This window comes from Mirounga angustirostris, unplaced genomic scaffold, assembly GCF_029215605.1.
Source record: "Mirounga angustirostris isolate CCGP_5_RB_7025 unplaced genomic scaffold, mMirAng1.0.hap1 SCAF_7, whole genome shotgun sequence".
Classification (NCBI taxonomy): domain Eukaryota; kingdom Metazoa; phylum Chordata; class Mammalia; order Carnivora; family Phocidae; genus Mirounga; species Mirounga angustirostris.
Window position 1 is genome coordinate 79,855,930 of NW_026991715.1, and position 17,154 is coordinate 79,873,083.

At 33.0% G+C, this 17,154-nt stretch overlaps 1 protein-coding gene across 1 annotated transcript in view; it reads right to left on the reverse strand.

Annotated features, from left to right (window-relative positions):
* SLCO6A1 (solute carrier organic anion transporter family member 6A1) overlaps positions 1 to 17,154 on the reverse strand; it is a 92,422-nt gene that overhangs the window by 24,055 nt on the left and 51,213 nt on the right. The window contains exons 9-10 of the mRNA XM_045864340.1: positions 13,545 to 13,698; positions 1,578 to 1,765 (exon numbers count right to left, since the gene is read on the reverse strand). Coding sequence (XP_045720296.1) covers positions 1,578 to 1,765; positions 13,545 to 13,698 — 342 coding nt within the window. The remainder of the gene's footprint in view (positions 1 to 1,577; positions 1,766 to 13,544; positions 13,699 to 17,154) is intronic.

Genomic DNA, 17,154 nt, shown 5'->3' on the forward strand with positions numbered 1-17,154 from the left:
GAGGCACATTAAAGTAATAATCTTGCCCTTATATCCAAACTAAATGTTTTTCAAATATATTCCATCACCTCTATCTCTAAATACCACTATTAAATTCAGAAATGATATCCTAAGTACTTTCCTTTTTCTCTAGTTTTTCCCCTCAGCTTCATCTTTTACACTATCTTCTAAGTATTCTATCTAAAATGCATAGTTGGTCACTTTTAATTCTGAGGTTTATTGTTTTCAATGGCCTCCAGGTGCATACAGGATAACATCATTTATGTTAATATGGCAAAGAAAGCCTTCCATGATCAGATCCTTATGGAATACAAATCTCCCTGTCCCATTTACCATCATGCTACTCCAGTCATAACAAACTCCTTGCCAAGATATTTCATACATTTTTGCCTCTACACTCACTGCTCAGTTTTCCTGTTAAGAACTTTACGCTGATCTGTTTGCATTATGACAAAGCACTTATCTTCATAATTCAATTCAAGTACCATACCTTCTACAAGCATTTCCAAATAATCCTAGATAAAAATGACCATTTCTTCCACCTTATCCTGGGTCAAACTCTCCAAGCTTTAATCAAGGCACCTCTAAGTATCCACTGTACTATGTGTTTTTCTCCCGCTATTATACTCTAAGCAACTTGAAGGCAAGGCATGTATCTTACTGGTCCCTGTAATTTTAGTCCAGACACAGATGAATGGATTAAAAAGCTGCTTCACTGTAGTAATATGTCCAACTTTTGTCTACCATCCAAATTGCAAGTTAATTGAAAGCAGAAACCACATATTCCTAAGTTCTCAGAATTTTTTTTGCATATATTTATTCATGTTTTCTAGTCTGCTTTCCTAGGCAACAACAAATTGCTCCTCATGACTTAAATTATGTTAACCTCTTGAAAAAAACTTGAAAATAACAACTGACTATTTTCCTAATATGATAAAAAGAAATATTAAATGTATTCACATATTCAGAAAGAACAAATAAATAGCAAATGTTGCTTTAATTTAGAAAAACATGTGTACTGATTTTCTAAAATTTTTTAAGTTATCATGTTCTTTGCTAATGACACTGATTTTTTCATAGTCAAATTGGTTAATATAGAAGCAAATACTCAATAAATACCTGTAATTAATGAATCAACATAATCACATTTGTGTTATAATTAAGAATTTTCTAATTATGAATTTTCCAGGTGTATTAAATTAAGTTAAAAATTTAGTTTTAAAGTTAAGCTAAATGTGTTATCTATAAGCTTTATGTAAATAAATTAGATAAAATAAAAAATTAAACATATACATGAATTTTGACAATGTAACAATTTTCCTATATATGAAGTTACCATATTATAAGTTAAATTTAATTAAAACTAAGTGTGATAGTTAGAAACTTTAAGCAAATAAAATTAGTTAAAACAGAGAAATAAGAAAATATATGAATTTTGACAATATAGCAATTTCTTGTCTTGCAATTGCTATCTCAAAACAAAAGAATAAATCATTTATAGCAATATTCTAAAATCTTCCTAAAATTGGCTTTCTCATGTATTAAATGAACAATGATTTTGAATAATATATACATACCGAAGGATGGTCAGGGTGCATGGTATACCAGAAAAAACAGAAAATAAAATTGTAGAGAAGATAAAAGCAATGAACAAAGGCAATTTATAGCACTTTGTATCACATGCCCCAGGTCTAGCATCAATAAAATCACCTTGATCATCTGAGGTTGCTAATCCTGCTTGGATACAAGAACAATTGTAGTATGCCTAGGAAAATGAAAATAAGAAACAATCTTGTAGAAATATAAAACAAAACTCCTGTTATTGTAAAATAAAATAAAATCAACAACTGCAGGGACACTAGCTAGTTTTATTAGTCAATATTCTTACATTAACTCTGTCATTCATTATTTAGAAATGAAATATTAATGATAAGCCGTAGGTATTTTATGTAACAAAATGTGTGCGTGTGTGTGTGTAACTAGAGTTACTTTGGATAAATTCTATTAATTTAAAAAATTTCACCAAAGATATTTACTTTCAATTGCACAAATAATTGTTGGAGAGCTGTATAAATTGAGGACAATTAAGACAATGAATAAAGTGGATTTTTAGCTGGGACTTGAAAAATGGACAGTTACCCAACTGTAGAAGGTTTTGGAACCATGAGAAAAAGATAAGACTTTTGTATGTAATGATGAGGGCTGTTACCTACTAGGCAAAGTAGGCACAATGCCTAAGGTCCACAATACTTTAAGAGCCCCTTTAAATGTTTTAGTTATAGTGCCTCCTAAAATTAAAGGAAAACTGAACATAATAATAATGAATAAATAATAATGAATCCAGCTGGGATCATGCTTGTCTTCATACCAATGAAGTTTTACACTATTTTTTTTTTAAGTGAGGGAAGGGGCTTACAAAAGCAAAAGAGTCTAGAGTCAATTAAAGTCACAATGTAGCCCTGAATGAAAATTTGGGGTTGTTGTTGTAGGGTTGATAAATCAAAGAAGATGAATAGGTGATATTTTCTAAGAAGAATTAACAAAGTTTGGTGATACAGAGACTAGTTATAAACTTATTAATCTACTGAAAATATTCTAACTTTAAAAAAATAATAAATTCACCAGAAATATGGAACTAGGTTACTAGTTAAAGAATAAGAGGAAACAAAGATGACTTGAATTTGAGTGATTCATAAAATCATGATCCAAAATCATGTTGGCTTCTTTGGGGCAGTTGTTATGTGATTACTAGATATGTTAAATAACAAATGGAAATATCCAAATATTCAAATTGCAATTAATTCATTCCACCATATTCTTTTTAGTGCCCATGTGTCAAACATCATTCTAGGTGCTGGGAAAACACAGTAAGCAATACAATAGAACTCCCTGCCATCATGTAGATAACTTGGATGAGACAGGTAATTAAAAAAAAAAAAAAAACCACTTTATAATGAAACACATGGTGACATATACTTTGGAGAAAAAAATAAAGCAAGGAAAAAAATATAGGGATTATAGAAGTGAATTTAGCATGATTAGGGAATGCCTTGGTGATACAGTGATATTTGAGCAGAGATTTGAAGAAGGTAAGGAAGTGAATCATGTGGTTACCTGAAAAAAGTATATGCCAGTCAGGGGAAAAAAAAAAAAAAACCACCTCAGAAATTGAAAAGCCTTGGGTTGTGCAAGTAAGGGGAAGGGCAGAGAGGGAGGGAGAGAATCTCAGACTCCCTGCTGAGTGAGGAGCCTGACATAGGTCTGATCTCACAACCCTGAGATCATGACCTGAGCTGATTTTCTACTAGGCCTTTTTATTATCTTAACCCAGTCAGAAGCCAAGGAAGCTCTCATCCTATAGTTCAGTCTCCTTGAACAATGAGGAATGTAGAGAACAGTGAAAAGTAGACCTGGAGATTAGACAAAAGATAAATGCATAATAAATGGTTGCAGACAATAGAACCTGGGCTGACAAAGGGGAAAATGAAAATATGAAGAAGGCTTAGTGAGTAAATGGTAGAATCAAGATATTAGGCCCTGGAAGGGTTGAAGGATTGTGGAGTAATATTGAAAGTAATATAACCAAAATGCCAAAAGTTACATTAAAATGAAATAGTAAAATATATTCAATTCAAATAAAAAAAGAAGAAGAAGTTGGATCTAAATCCACTATATCAATAATTACAAAAAATTTCAGTAGTCAAAAACTCCAATTAAAAAAGATTAGCAGTGGGCACCTGGGTGGCTCAGTTGGTAAAGCATCCAACTCTTGATTTCAGCTCAGGTCATCATCTCAGGGTTGTGAGATCAGACCCAAGGTAGGCTCCTTACTCAGCGGGGAGTCTGAGATTCTCTCCCTCCCTCTCTGCCCCTCTCCCCACTTGCACACACTCTCTCTCTCTCTCAAATAAATAAGTAAATCTTTAAAAAATAAAGAGAGATTAGCAACATTGAAGAAAAAGCAAAACCATATTACATGCTGGCTATAAGAAACACTTTAAATGTAGACACAAATAGTTGGAACATAAAATGATAGAAATAAGATACACATGGAATTTGTCAGCAAGAGAAAGCTAAAGTGACTATTTAATGGGCACCTGGGTGGCTGAGCCAGATAGGTATCTGCCTTCGGCTCAGGTCATGATCCCAGGGTCCTGAGATTGAGTCCCACATTGGGGAATCCATGGGGCGCTCCATGGGGAGCCTACTTCTCCTGCTGCCCCTGTCTCTCCGTCTCTTGTGAATAAATAAATAAAAATGTTTAAAAAATTAAAATAATTTAAAAATAAAACGTAGATATTAAGACAAAAACAATTACCAGAGATGGAAAAAGACACTTCATAAAGATGAAAAGAACTCAGTAATAAGATGTAACAATTATCAATGTATATACACATAACAGTCTAAACATACATGAAGCTGAAACAAAGAGAGAAATAGACAATTGTAAAATTTTATTGGGAGATAAAATAATTGGCTTATAATTAAGAAAAAAACAAATACAAGTAAGACTCATGGATGATCGACATAATTCACCTAATAGCAAGAACTTTAAAATAGTGATGATTAATAATTTCCAGGAAATAGAGGGGGAAATGGATAAAATATTTTAAATTATGTGGAATTTCACCAGGAGTTTGGATCCTACAAAAACATAAATGTTAGAACTGAAAAACATGGTGACTAAACACAGCGAAAAGGCCTATTTGTAGTGGGTGTGGGGCAGAATTCTAAGATGCCACCTAAGATTCCCACCCCCTATTGCATAAGCCTGCATGATTCTGAGGACTATGAATTGATGAAATTTCCTCTCCTTACTAAATTATATTATGTGATATAGATGACTGTAAAAGAGAGAGGATAAACCTCATCTAACTAGGTGAGCCTTAAAAAGTACTGGGATTTTTCTGAAATTAGAGATTCAAAGCATGTGACATAAGAATGATCATCTGTTGCTAGCCTTGAAGACAAAGAGAATCATGCAGTAAAGAATGTGGGTAGCCTCTAAGAGCTAAAATTGGTCCTCAGTTGACAGCTAGCAAGGAAACAAAGACCTCATTTTTTACATCCCAAGCAACTGAATGGCCAATAACCTGAATGAACTTGGAAGCAGATTCTTCCCCAGAGCCTCCAGAAAGGAGCACAGCCCAGCCAATACCCTAATTTCAGCCTGTTACACTCAACAGAGGACCCAATCATGGCATCTGGACATATGACCTTAGAACTGTGAAATAAATAGAATTATTTAAAGACACTAAGCCTGTGTAATTTGTCAGGTAGCAATAGTAAATTAATACATGGTTCCCCATTTTCCCCAAAAAAGAGAAGAGAGAGTAAGGGAGAAACAACAGCTGAGAATTTTCAAACAGATTCACATAAATCTATAGACTAAAGATGTTCTGTGAAAACCAAGCAAAATAAATGTAATGAAAATCCAATCTAGGCCTATCAAAGTAAAACTGCTGAAAACCAAAAACAAAGAGAAAATTTTAACAGCCACCAAGCAGTAAGAGATATAAGACAATCAAATGGTGTCTTTTAAATGCCAAAGTGGCAGGGTTGGGCGTGGGCAAATCACTGCCAATATAGAATTCCAGACCCAGTAAAACAGGGTTTTTTTGGTTTTTTTTTTTCAAAAATGACGGTGAAATATGGTTCTTCAGGAAGAAAGAAAGTAATCTCATATGAAAACATGGAAATGCAAGGAAATGGGTAAATGTAAGTGTATATTGATTTTACAAAACAACAATAACAGTATATGTCATTTAAAATACATGAAGAAATACAGTATATGATAAAAATAACACTAAAGTGGGAAGTGAGTAAATGAAGTTAAAATATTCTAAGGATGTGTCAATGAAAGGAGACTTTGAAGCCTGGCTTCTTGTAATTCTTAATATTTTGGGTGAGATTACATCTCCCTCCACAGATAATTAGAATGAGGCTTCTATTGTAATAGAGCAACCTTTGGGAAAAGCACCATGATCCTGATATTTAAAATGAAAGCTATATCAGCTAAAAAAGAACTAGCCTCAGTGACGAAATCATGAAGTAAAGCCCAAGATTTCTCTAATATCTATATTAAGGAAATTTGAAGATCTTTGGTAGCACAGATAGGAAAAATGCATGTGGGTGTCCATGAGACAAAACTGCCCAGGAATGTTAGCAGTATGAAGAAGAGATACCTATTTTCAGTTTTAGTAAGGCTCTAATTTTCTATAGAAATTTAGAAATCTTCAGAGATATTTTCTACCACTCAAACTTTTGTATGAGTTAATTGAAGAACATCCGATTCTAATTCACTTTTACTCTGATGTTTTAAATATAAACATTTAATCAGAATTATTTCAGAGCTAAAAAATATTTTTTAACTAGACTCCATGCCGAGTGTGGAGCCCAACATGGGGCTTGAACTCACACCCCTGAGATGGAGACCTGAGCTTGAGATTAAGACCCAGACAGTTAACCGACTGAGCCACCCAGGTGCCTAATCAGAATTATTTCAAAGTTGACGTGTTTTGATTGAAAAAATATTTTCAATGGAGGGAATTCCATTAACATCATTTAGATACATAATTACTTTTTACATATACTGTTCCTTTTATTTATCATTTAATAAAATTATTTATATTGGTATCAATTCTTCCCCATTTGAAATTAAAGCATATTTTATCTATTAATTAGTTCCATCCATATCAAATTGTATTAATCATTAATCATCTATTAATCATTCCATCCATATCAAATTGTATTAATCAAATTGCATTAATTAGCTTCTGCTAGTTTCCACTTTCCTTCAGAGCCATTAATTCTATCAAGGCTAATTCTGGATAATTTCTAACAGGTCCAATATTTAATATTTGTCAAAAATATTTTATTCTTCTTTCAGTTTTTATTCAGTATCAAATGTTACCACACAGTTTGAGTAACCATTTTGTGGATTCTTTCTATCACTGTTACTCATTGAGTTAATTACTCCTTAGACAAATGCAAGAAAATTATGAAGACTTTTATGAAAAAGAAAAAAATATCCCTAAAATAGGATTCTCTAAAAGGGAATCTCCCAAGAAAGGAAAGAAGGAGCTATCTGGTGGATGGCTGTTTTAGCTCATGAATATCACATGGGATCAAAACACCAAGGTCAAACAATTATGCTTTATACTGTGGTGAAAACATGAGCATTTAAAAAGGTCATTTATGGGGTGCCTGTGTGGCTCAGTTGGTTAAGCGACTGCCTTCAGCTCAGGTCATGATCCTGGAGTCCTAGGATCGAGTCCCACGTCAGACTCCCCACTCGGCGGGGAGTCTGCTTCTCCCTCTGACCCTCCCCTCTCTCATGCTCTGTCTCATTCTTTCTCCCTCAAATAAATAAATAAAATCTTTAAAAAAAAGGTCATTTACTTATTTTAAATTAAAATGGTGAGAGAAAGTTAGTAGGAGTATAAAGTAAGATTTTCCATAAGATAATAAATTGCTGAAGAGAGGTAAAGGACATATAGGAGTTCATTATGCTTTTCTATTTTCTATTACATTTAAAGTTTTCCACAGCAACATATTTTAAAGATTTTAAGTATCATTTAAAATATATCCTGTAACATTTAATAAGAAATATTTTTAAAGGGTATGCAATCTTTTTTATATTGATATTCGTTAAAAACAGCTGAAGATATATTATTAAATCATATACTAGTGAAAACCTGACTATGAGCAACTGGAGTTGGTCAGGTATGCTAATATCTTTTAAAAAAAAGTGATCATACAGATACAGGTAATAATAATACATCATATTATTATGTAGGTGCATAAATAACAAAGGACTTTATTGCTTGCTATGGGGGTGGCATAATGCCCATTGGTCAGGATAAATAAAGCTCTCTGTTGCTCTCTCCCCCTCACAAAGACCAGCCAGAAAAGATGAGAGAGAAATATAGAGTTTTTAAAGACTGTGTCCCTACTTTGCTGCCACTCAAAAGGAAGAAGCTGAAGTTATAGTGCATTATTTAGCTAAAAGCAGATTTATGCAACTTTGGACATAAGAAAATTAACCTGGAGTCAAATAAGTAACAGAGTAGTCAACACTACATGCCAAAATAAGAACATGTCTCTCGAGGTTGGTAGAAGGCCTAGGGAAATAAGGAATTCTGATGGTTATGGCCCAAATATGAGGAAACAGGGAAATTTTAAAATGAGTCCTGATAGATGTAAATGGCAAAAGACAAACAGGGGTAACATATTCAATCGTAAGTCATTTGTATTGCTGCCATATAAATCTTCTCTTACCTTTCTAGGAAGTCTGATATGCTTATAAAGGCCTTGTATGTATGGTAATCTCTGGCACACAATAAAGGGACTGATTTTCCCATCTGAGTTAATGTGGACAGAAATAGAAACAGCAAGAAAGTGTAGTATAGATACTTTTAATTCCTCAGAAGAAGAAAAAACTGAGTGAAAGGTGAACAGAAGGATAGTATTGGTCAACCCAATGCTGTGAGAAAGACTGTGGTTCAAGATTTTGGTGTGGATGGGTGCTGCAGATAGGTAGGGGAGAACCAAAATAAATGACATAAGTAGAAGATAAAATATTCTCTTAAATTGCTTCTTTCAACTTTGCTACTGCAAGAGGTAGATAGTAACCTATTGCTTTTAAACTATAAAATTGGGATGATGGAATACATGGATGCGTTTTTTTATTCAAGTATAATTAACATAGTGTTATTTTAGTTTCAGGTGTACAATATAATGATTCAACAATTCTATATGTTATTCGGCGCTCATCCCAATAAGTGTACTCTTCATCCCCTTCACCTATTTCACCCGTCCCCCCACCAACTCCATTCTGGTAACCATTACATTGTTCTCTATAGTTAAGAGTCTGTTTTTTTTGTCCTTTTTTTCTTGACTGTTTTGTTTCTTAAATTCCACATATGAATGAAATCATATGGTATTTGTCTTTCTCTGGCTGACATCTCACTTAGCATTATACCTGTACATTCATCCATATTGTTGCAAATAGCAAGATTTCACTTTTTATAGCTGAGTAATATTCCATTGTATGTGGGTATACATATATATTTATACATATACTCACTTTGTGTGTATACACACACACATATATGAGTACACACACACACACACATCTTTTTTATCCATTGATCTATGGATGAACACTTGGGTTGCTTCCATATCTTAGCTATTGTAAATAATGGCACAATAAACATAGGGGTGAATACACTTTTTCCAATTAGTGTTTTCATTTTCTTTGGGTAAATATGCAGTGGTAAAATTACTGGATCATATGGTAATTCTATAATTAATTTTTTGAGGAAGCTCTATACTCTTTCCACAATGGCTGCATCAATTTCCATTCCCACCAAAAGTGTATGAGGGTTCCTTTCATTCCACATACTTGCCAACACTTGTTATTTCTTATGTTTCTTGTTTGAGCCATTCTGACAAGTGTAAGGTGATATATCATTGTGGTTTTGATTTGCATTTCCCTGATGATGAGTGATGCTGAGTATGTCACATGTCTATTGGCCATCTGTATGTCTTCTTTGGAAAAATGTCTATTCATGTCCTCTGCTCATGAATAAGCCTGGTTTTTTTGGTGTTGAGTTGTGTTATTAATCCCTTATCAACTATATCCTTTGCCAATATCTTTTCCCATTCAGTATGTTGCCTTTTTGTTTTGTTGATGGTTTCCTTCACTGAGCAAAAAACTAATTTTGATGTGGTCCCAATAGTTTAATTTTCCTTTGTTTCCCTTGCCAGAGGAAACATATCTATAAAAATGGCTGATTTCTATACATGATGTCAAAGAAATTACTGTCTATGTTTTCTTCTAGGAATTTTATAGTTTCAGGTCTCACATTTAATCCATTTTAGTTTACTTTTGTATATGGTGTTAAAAAGTGGTCCAGTTTCATTCTTTTGCATATAGTTGTCCAGTTTTCTCAACACCATTTATTGATGAGATCAACTTCTTCCCACTGCATATTCTTGCCTTCTTTGTCATAGATTAACTGACCATAAAGGTGTGGGTATATTTCTGGATTCTGTTCTGTTCCATTGATCTATTTGTCCATTTCTGTGCAAGCAGCACACTGTTTTTATGGCTACAGCTTTGTACTATATCTTGAAATCTGGGATTGTGTTTTGTTCTTCTTTTTCAAAATTGCCTTGGCTATTTGGGGTCTTTTGTAATTCCATACAAATATTAGGATTATTTGTTCTAGTTCTATAGAAAGTGTTGTTGGCATTTTGGTAAGAATTGCATTAAATCTGTAGATTTCTTTGGCTAGTATGGACACTTAAAAAATATTGGTTATTCCAAACCATGAGCAGAAATATCTTTCCATTTGTTTGTATTGTCTTCAATTGTTGTTATCAATGTTTTATAGTTTTCAGAGTATAGGTCTTTTTGGTTAAGTTTATTAGCAGGTATTCTATTTAGTACAATTATAAATGGGATTTCTTTCTTAACTTCTCTTTCTACTTCATTGTTAGTGTATAGAAATGCAACAGACTTCTGTATGTTAATTTTGTGTCCTATGACTTTACTGAATTCATTTATCAGTTCCAGTAGTTTTTGGGTGTAGTCTTGAGGATTTTCTATATGTAGTTTCACATCATCTGAACATAGTGAAAATTTTACTTCTTCCTTACCAATTTGAGTGACTTTTCTTTTCTTGTCTGATTGTTGTGGCTGGGACTTCCAATACTGTGTTGAATAAAAGTGGTGAAAGTGGACATCTTTGTCTTGTTCCTGATCTTAGGGGAAAAGCTCTTAGTTTTTCACCACTGAATATGATGTTAGGTGTGGGTTTTTCATATATGGCCTTCATTATGTTGAAGTATGTTCGCTCTAAACCTACTCCATTGAGGGTTTTTATCATGAATGGATGTTGTACTTTGTCAAATGCTTTTCTGCATCTATTGAGAAGATCATATGGTTTTAATCCTTTCTCTTATTGATGTGATGTATCACACTGATTGAATTGTGAATATTGAATCACCTTTGCAATCCAGCAATAAATCCCACTTGATTGTGGTGAATGACTTTTGTAATATTTTGTTGCTTTCAATTTGCCAATATTTTGTTCAGGATTTTTGTCTCTATGTTAGTCAGAGATATTGGCCAGTAGTTCTCTTTTTTTGTAGTATTTTTATCTGGTTTTGGTTCAGGGTAATACTGGACACATTGAATGAATTTGGAAGTTTTCCTTCCTCTTCTATTTTTTGAAAATTTTAAGAATAGGCATTCACTCTTCTGCAAATGTTTAGTAGAACTCACCTGTGGAGCCATTTAGTCCTGGACTTTTTTTGGGGGGGGGGGGGGAGTTCTTTTTTTTCCCTAGTTTTCATTTAAATTCTAGTTGGTTAACATCCAGTGTAGTATTAGTTTCATGTGTTGAATTTAGTGAGGCAACACTTACATATAACACTCAGTGCTCATCACAAGTGCCCTTCCTAATCCCCATCACCCACTCAACCCATCCCCCTGCCCACCTCTCCTCTAGTAACCATCAGTTTTTTCTCTATATAATTATGGATTCAATTGTATTGCCAGTAATTTGTCTGTTCAAATGTTCTATTTCTTCCTGATTCAGTTTTCGGAGGTAATATCTTCCTAGTAATTTCTCCATTTCTTCTAGGTTATACAATTTGTTGGCATATATTTTCTATAATATTCTCTTATAATCCTTTGTGGTGTATAATTTCTTACAATTTCTATGATGTCAGTTGTTATTTCTTTTGTTTAATTTCTATTTATTTGAGTCCTCTCTCTCTCCCTCTCTCTGGTGACTCTGGATAAAGGTTTATCAATTTCCTTGATCTTTTCCAAAAAACAGCTCCTGGTTTCATTAATCTGTTCTATTGTTTCTTTAGTTTCTATTTATTTCTAACCCTTATTGTTTGCTTTCTTCTACTGACTTTGGGTTTTGTTCTTCTTTTTCTAGCTCCTTTAGGTGTAAGGTTAGGTTGTTTGAGATTTTTCTTGCTTCTTGAGGTAGGCCTATATTGCTATGATCTTTCCTCTTAGAACAGTTTTTGCTGCATCCCAAAGATTTCAGATCTTTATTTTCATTTCTCTCCATGTAATCTTTTTATTTCCACTTTGATTTCTTGGTTGACTCATTTATTGTTCAGTAGCATATTATTTAATCTCCATGTATGTGTGTTCTTTCCAGATTTTTTCTTATGATTGGTTTCTAGTTTCATACCATTGTGGTCAGAAAAAAATGCATGATATGATTTCAATCTTTTTTTAATTTGTTGAGACTTGTTTTGTGGCCTACAATGTGATTTATTCTGGAGAAGGTTCCACGTGCACTTGAAAAGAACGTGTATTCTTCTGTTTTATGATGTAATGTTTTGAATATATCTGTTAGATCCATCTGTTCCAATGTGTCATTCAAAGCCCCTGTTTCCTTTGTTGATTTTTTTGTCTGATATGTCCATTGATGTAAGTAAAAGTCCCCTACTATTATGGTATTACTATTGATTTCTTCCTTTATGTCTTAATAGTTGCTTTATGTATTTGGGTTCTTCCATATTGAATGCATAAATATTTACAATTGTTTTATGTTCTTGTTGGATTGTTCTCTTTATCATTATGAAGTGTCCTTCTTTGTCCCTTGCTACAGTCTTTGTTTTAAAGTATATTTTGTCTGATATAAGTCTTGCTACCTAGCTTTCTTTTCTCTTCCATTTTCATGATAAATGTTTTTCTATCCCTTCACTTTCAATCTGCATATGTCTCTAGGTCTGAAGTGAGTCTCTTGAGGGCTACATATGGATGGGTCTTGCTTTTTTATCCATTCAGTCATCCTATGTCTTTCATTTGGCATGTGGTCTATTTATAGTTAAAGTAGTTATAGATAGGTATTCCTTTTGTAACTTACTGTCATTTTGTTACTTTTTTTTAATGGTTGTTTTTGTAGTTCTCCATTCCTTTCTTCTCTTGCACTCATTCCCTTGTGGTTTGATGGCTATCTTTAGTGATATCCTTGAATTCCTTTCTCTTCATTTTTGGCATATCTATTTTAGGTGTTTGATTTGTTCATCTATAACACTCTACGCATATAGTCATCAATGTTAAGTTGATAGATACTTAAGTTTTAAACCATTCTAAAAGCACTACATTTTTCTGCCCCCCCCCATTTTATGTTTTATATTTTGCATCCTTTTGTAAATACCTTGACTGATTTTATAGATATAATTGATTTTACTGCTTTTGCGCTTTAATCTCCATCCTGGTTTTATAACTGATTAATCTACTACTTTTATTATGTTTTTATTTACCTGTGAGTTTTTTTCTTTCATAATTTTCTTACTTATTAAGGCATGTTTTAATATAGAAGTATTTTTTCCACCACCAATTCCCATAAGCCCTTTGTATTATGGCCACCTAAAGCAAATATTCTTTTTCTGTTTAAAAAAATATATATGGGTTTTATAGAGAGCTAGGAGTAAAATGTAAATATCAACTACAAACTGAACATCTTATTAGAGAGGGAGAAGCATAATAAAAATATAATTACCTGGTGACCATTTAATGTTTTGGATTGTGTACAGCCTGCAAAGCAAGGAGAAAAATATCCAGTATTATCTCTTCCACAGATAGCAAAATAAAATGAAGATGAGCATCTACAGTGAGAATTGCAAGGAGCTGTCAGGTTTCCCAACTGTCCTGTTCTGTAAAAAAAGAGATTTTATGTAATTATACCACAGTATTATTCTTATTAATGTATATATCAGAATATCAATGAAATCCATAAAAATATGATTATTGAAATATAATTTCTTTTTAAGAGGTTTATTGAAGTATACTCTTATATATAATAAAGTATACAACTTGAATTTTTTATATATGTATACACTTGTGAAATCATCACCACCATCACCACAATCTTGTTAACAAACATAATCATCACCCCCAAAATTTCCTTGTGTCCCTTTGTAATACCTCTGTCCCCTGGCATCTGCTAATGTATTTTCTGCCATTATTCATTAATTTGAATTTTATAGCATCTTAGAAATGGAATCATACAGTATGTACACTTCTTTGTCTGGCTTCTTTCATGCAGTTATTCTTTATATGGTCTTTGTATGTTGTATGTTGTATGTCTTCATGTCTCTTGGGTAAATACTAAGGAGTAGGATCATACAGTAGGTGTTCATGTAACTTTTTGAGAAACTGTCACTTTTCCAATTTGGTTGTGCTATTCTATATTACCATCAGCAGTGTATAAGAGTTTCAGTTGCTTTCTACATTCCTCACCAACACTTAGTATAATCAATCTTTTTTTTTTTAATTTTTTATTTATTCATTTGAGAGAGAGAAAGATTGAGAAAACAAGTGGGGTGAGGTGCAGAGGGAGAAGCAGGCTCCCTGCTCAGGGATGTGGGGCTCGATTTCAGGACCCCGGGATCATGACCTGAACCAAAGGCAGATGCCTAACAAACTGAGCCACCCAGGCACCCCGTTTTTTAATTTTAGTCATTCTAACAAGGATATAGTAGTTTCATATTGTGGCTTTTAATATTCCCTTCCCTGATGGCTAATGATGTTGGTCATCTTTCCATATGCTTATTTCTCATCTGTATATATTTGGTTAAACGTCTGTTCAAACCTTTTGCCCATTTTTATTGATTATTTTCTTATTATTAAGCATTGAAAGTTCTTTATATATTCTGGAAACAAGTTTTCATCAGATATATGATTTTCAAACATCTCCTCACAATCTATGGCTTGTTTTTTCATTCCCTTAACAGGGTCTTTCAAAGAGCAGAAATATTTTATTTTGATGTAGACCAACTAGTCAATGTATTTCTTGATGGATAATGTATTTAGTGCCATTATCTAAGAAAACTTTGCTGAATCCAAGTTTACAAAATATTTTCCTATATTCTTGGTACTTTATATTTTATATTCACATCTACAATCCATTTTAACTATTTTATGTGCTACATGATATGGACCAAAGTTCATTTGCCTACATATAGATGTCTATTTGCTCCATCATCATTTGTTAAAATGACTATATGTTCTTCACTAAATTGCCCATGCATCCTATCAAAAATAAATTATCCATTTATATGTGGGCCTATTTCTGGACTCTCTATTCTTTACACTGATATATTTGTCTATACTTACACCAATGTTATTTTCTTTATTACATTAGCTAATAGCTCTTGAAATCAAATAGGGTTGGTCCTCCACTTTTACTCTACATCTTCATCAGAATTGTTTTTGATTTTTCTAGGTCCTTTGTATATCGTATGAATTTAAGTTATTTGTATAGTATCTTTTTAAAAAGAAAGCTTGTTGGGATTTTGATTGTGATCACATTGAATACATACATCAATGTGGGGAGGATTAACTTCTAAAAATATTGAGTCTTCCAACCCATGAACACGGGATAGCTCTCTATTTTAAAATTTAGGTATTTAATTTAGCACAGGAATATTTTGTAGTAATTATGAATGGGGCTTTCACATCTTACATTATATTACCCGTAAGTATTTCTTCTTCTTGATACTACTGCTAATGGCATTTTTGTATTATCAATTTCTAGTTGTTTGTAGGTAGTATATAAAAACACCATATTTTCTTGTATAATGATCTTTTCTTCTACAGTATTTCTTTTTTCTTAATACTGTTAACAGTGTTATTTTTGACACTAATTTCTGCTTATTTGTAGGTTGTATGTAAAAATATTGTAAATTCCTGCATGTTGATCTTGTGTCCTACAAACTTGCTAAACTCATTTTTTTTAAGATTTTTTTTTTTTTATTTGACAGAGAGAGAGAGCACAAGCAGGGGGACGACAGAGGGAGAGGAGAAGCAGGCTCCCCGCTGAGCCAGATGCAGGGCTCGATCCCAGGACCATGGGATCATGACCCAAGCCTAAGGCCGACGCTTAACCCACTGAGCCACCCAGGCGCCCCTAAACTCATTTTTTAAATTATAGTGGGTTTTCAATTTTCTGTATAGACAATTGTTGTCACCCTCAAATAAACACAATTTTACTTCTACTTTTCTTATCAGGATGCTTTTTCTTTCTTTTTCTTACAGTATTGTAACAGCTAGAACATCCACAATGATGTTAATATAGAAGTACTGAAAGTAGGTATCTTTATTATACCCCTGGTCATTCAATGTGTCATCATTGTCTTAGTCTGCTCAGACTCCTGTAACAAAATATCATAGCTTGGGTAGCTTAAACAACAAATATTTATTTCACACAGTGTCTGGTGTGTTCCTTTCCCAGATTACAGACCATCACCCTCTCAGTGTATCCTCACGTGGCAATTTGAGGGAAGTCTTTGGTTTATTCCCCTTCTTATAAGGACACTAATCTCCATCATCAGGGGGATGGTGGTCAACCCTCAGGACCTTATCTAAACCTAATGATCTCCTTAAGGCTCCACCTCCTAATACTATCACATTGGACATTAAGGCTTCAACATATGAATTTAGTAGGAGGGTAAACACATTCATTCCATAATAATCACTAAGTATAGTGTTAGCTGTATATTTTCATAGTTCCCTTCTATTCCTAGTTTCCTAGTTTATGAGGAATAGATGTTGCACTTTATCATGGAGCTTTTTGGCATCTACTGTGATTATGGTTTTTTTCATTTTTAGTTTATTAATATGTGGATTATATCGATTGACTTTCAAATGTTAAAGCAACCTTGCATTCCTTTGATAAATCTTGCTTGATCATAATTTATTTCCCTTTTAATATACTATTCGGTTCAGTTTGCCAGAATTTTGTTAATAGTTTTTGAATCTATGTTCATGAGAAAAATAGGTCTATAGTTTTCTTTTCTTACAATGTCTTTTGTCCAGTTTTGATATAAAGATAATGCAAGTTTCATAGAATAAGTTGGAAAGTATACACTCTTTTTCAATTTTCTGGAGGAATTTGTATAAAGTCAGATATTGTTTAAATATTTGATTTAGTTCTCCAGTAAAACCATTTGGGCCTGGAATTTTTTTCAGAAAATATTTAAGTACAAATTTGATTTACTTACTAGACACATTTTTTTTTTCCTTAAATGAGTTTGTGTCTTTTGAAGGATTTACCCATTTCATGGAAGCTGTCAGATTTATGGGCATAAAGTTGTTTATAACATTACCTT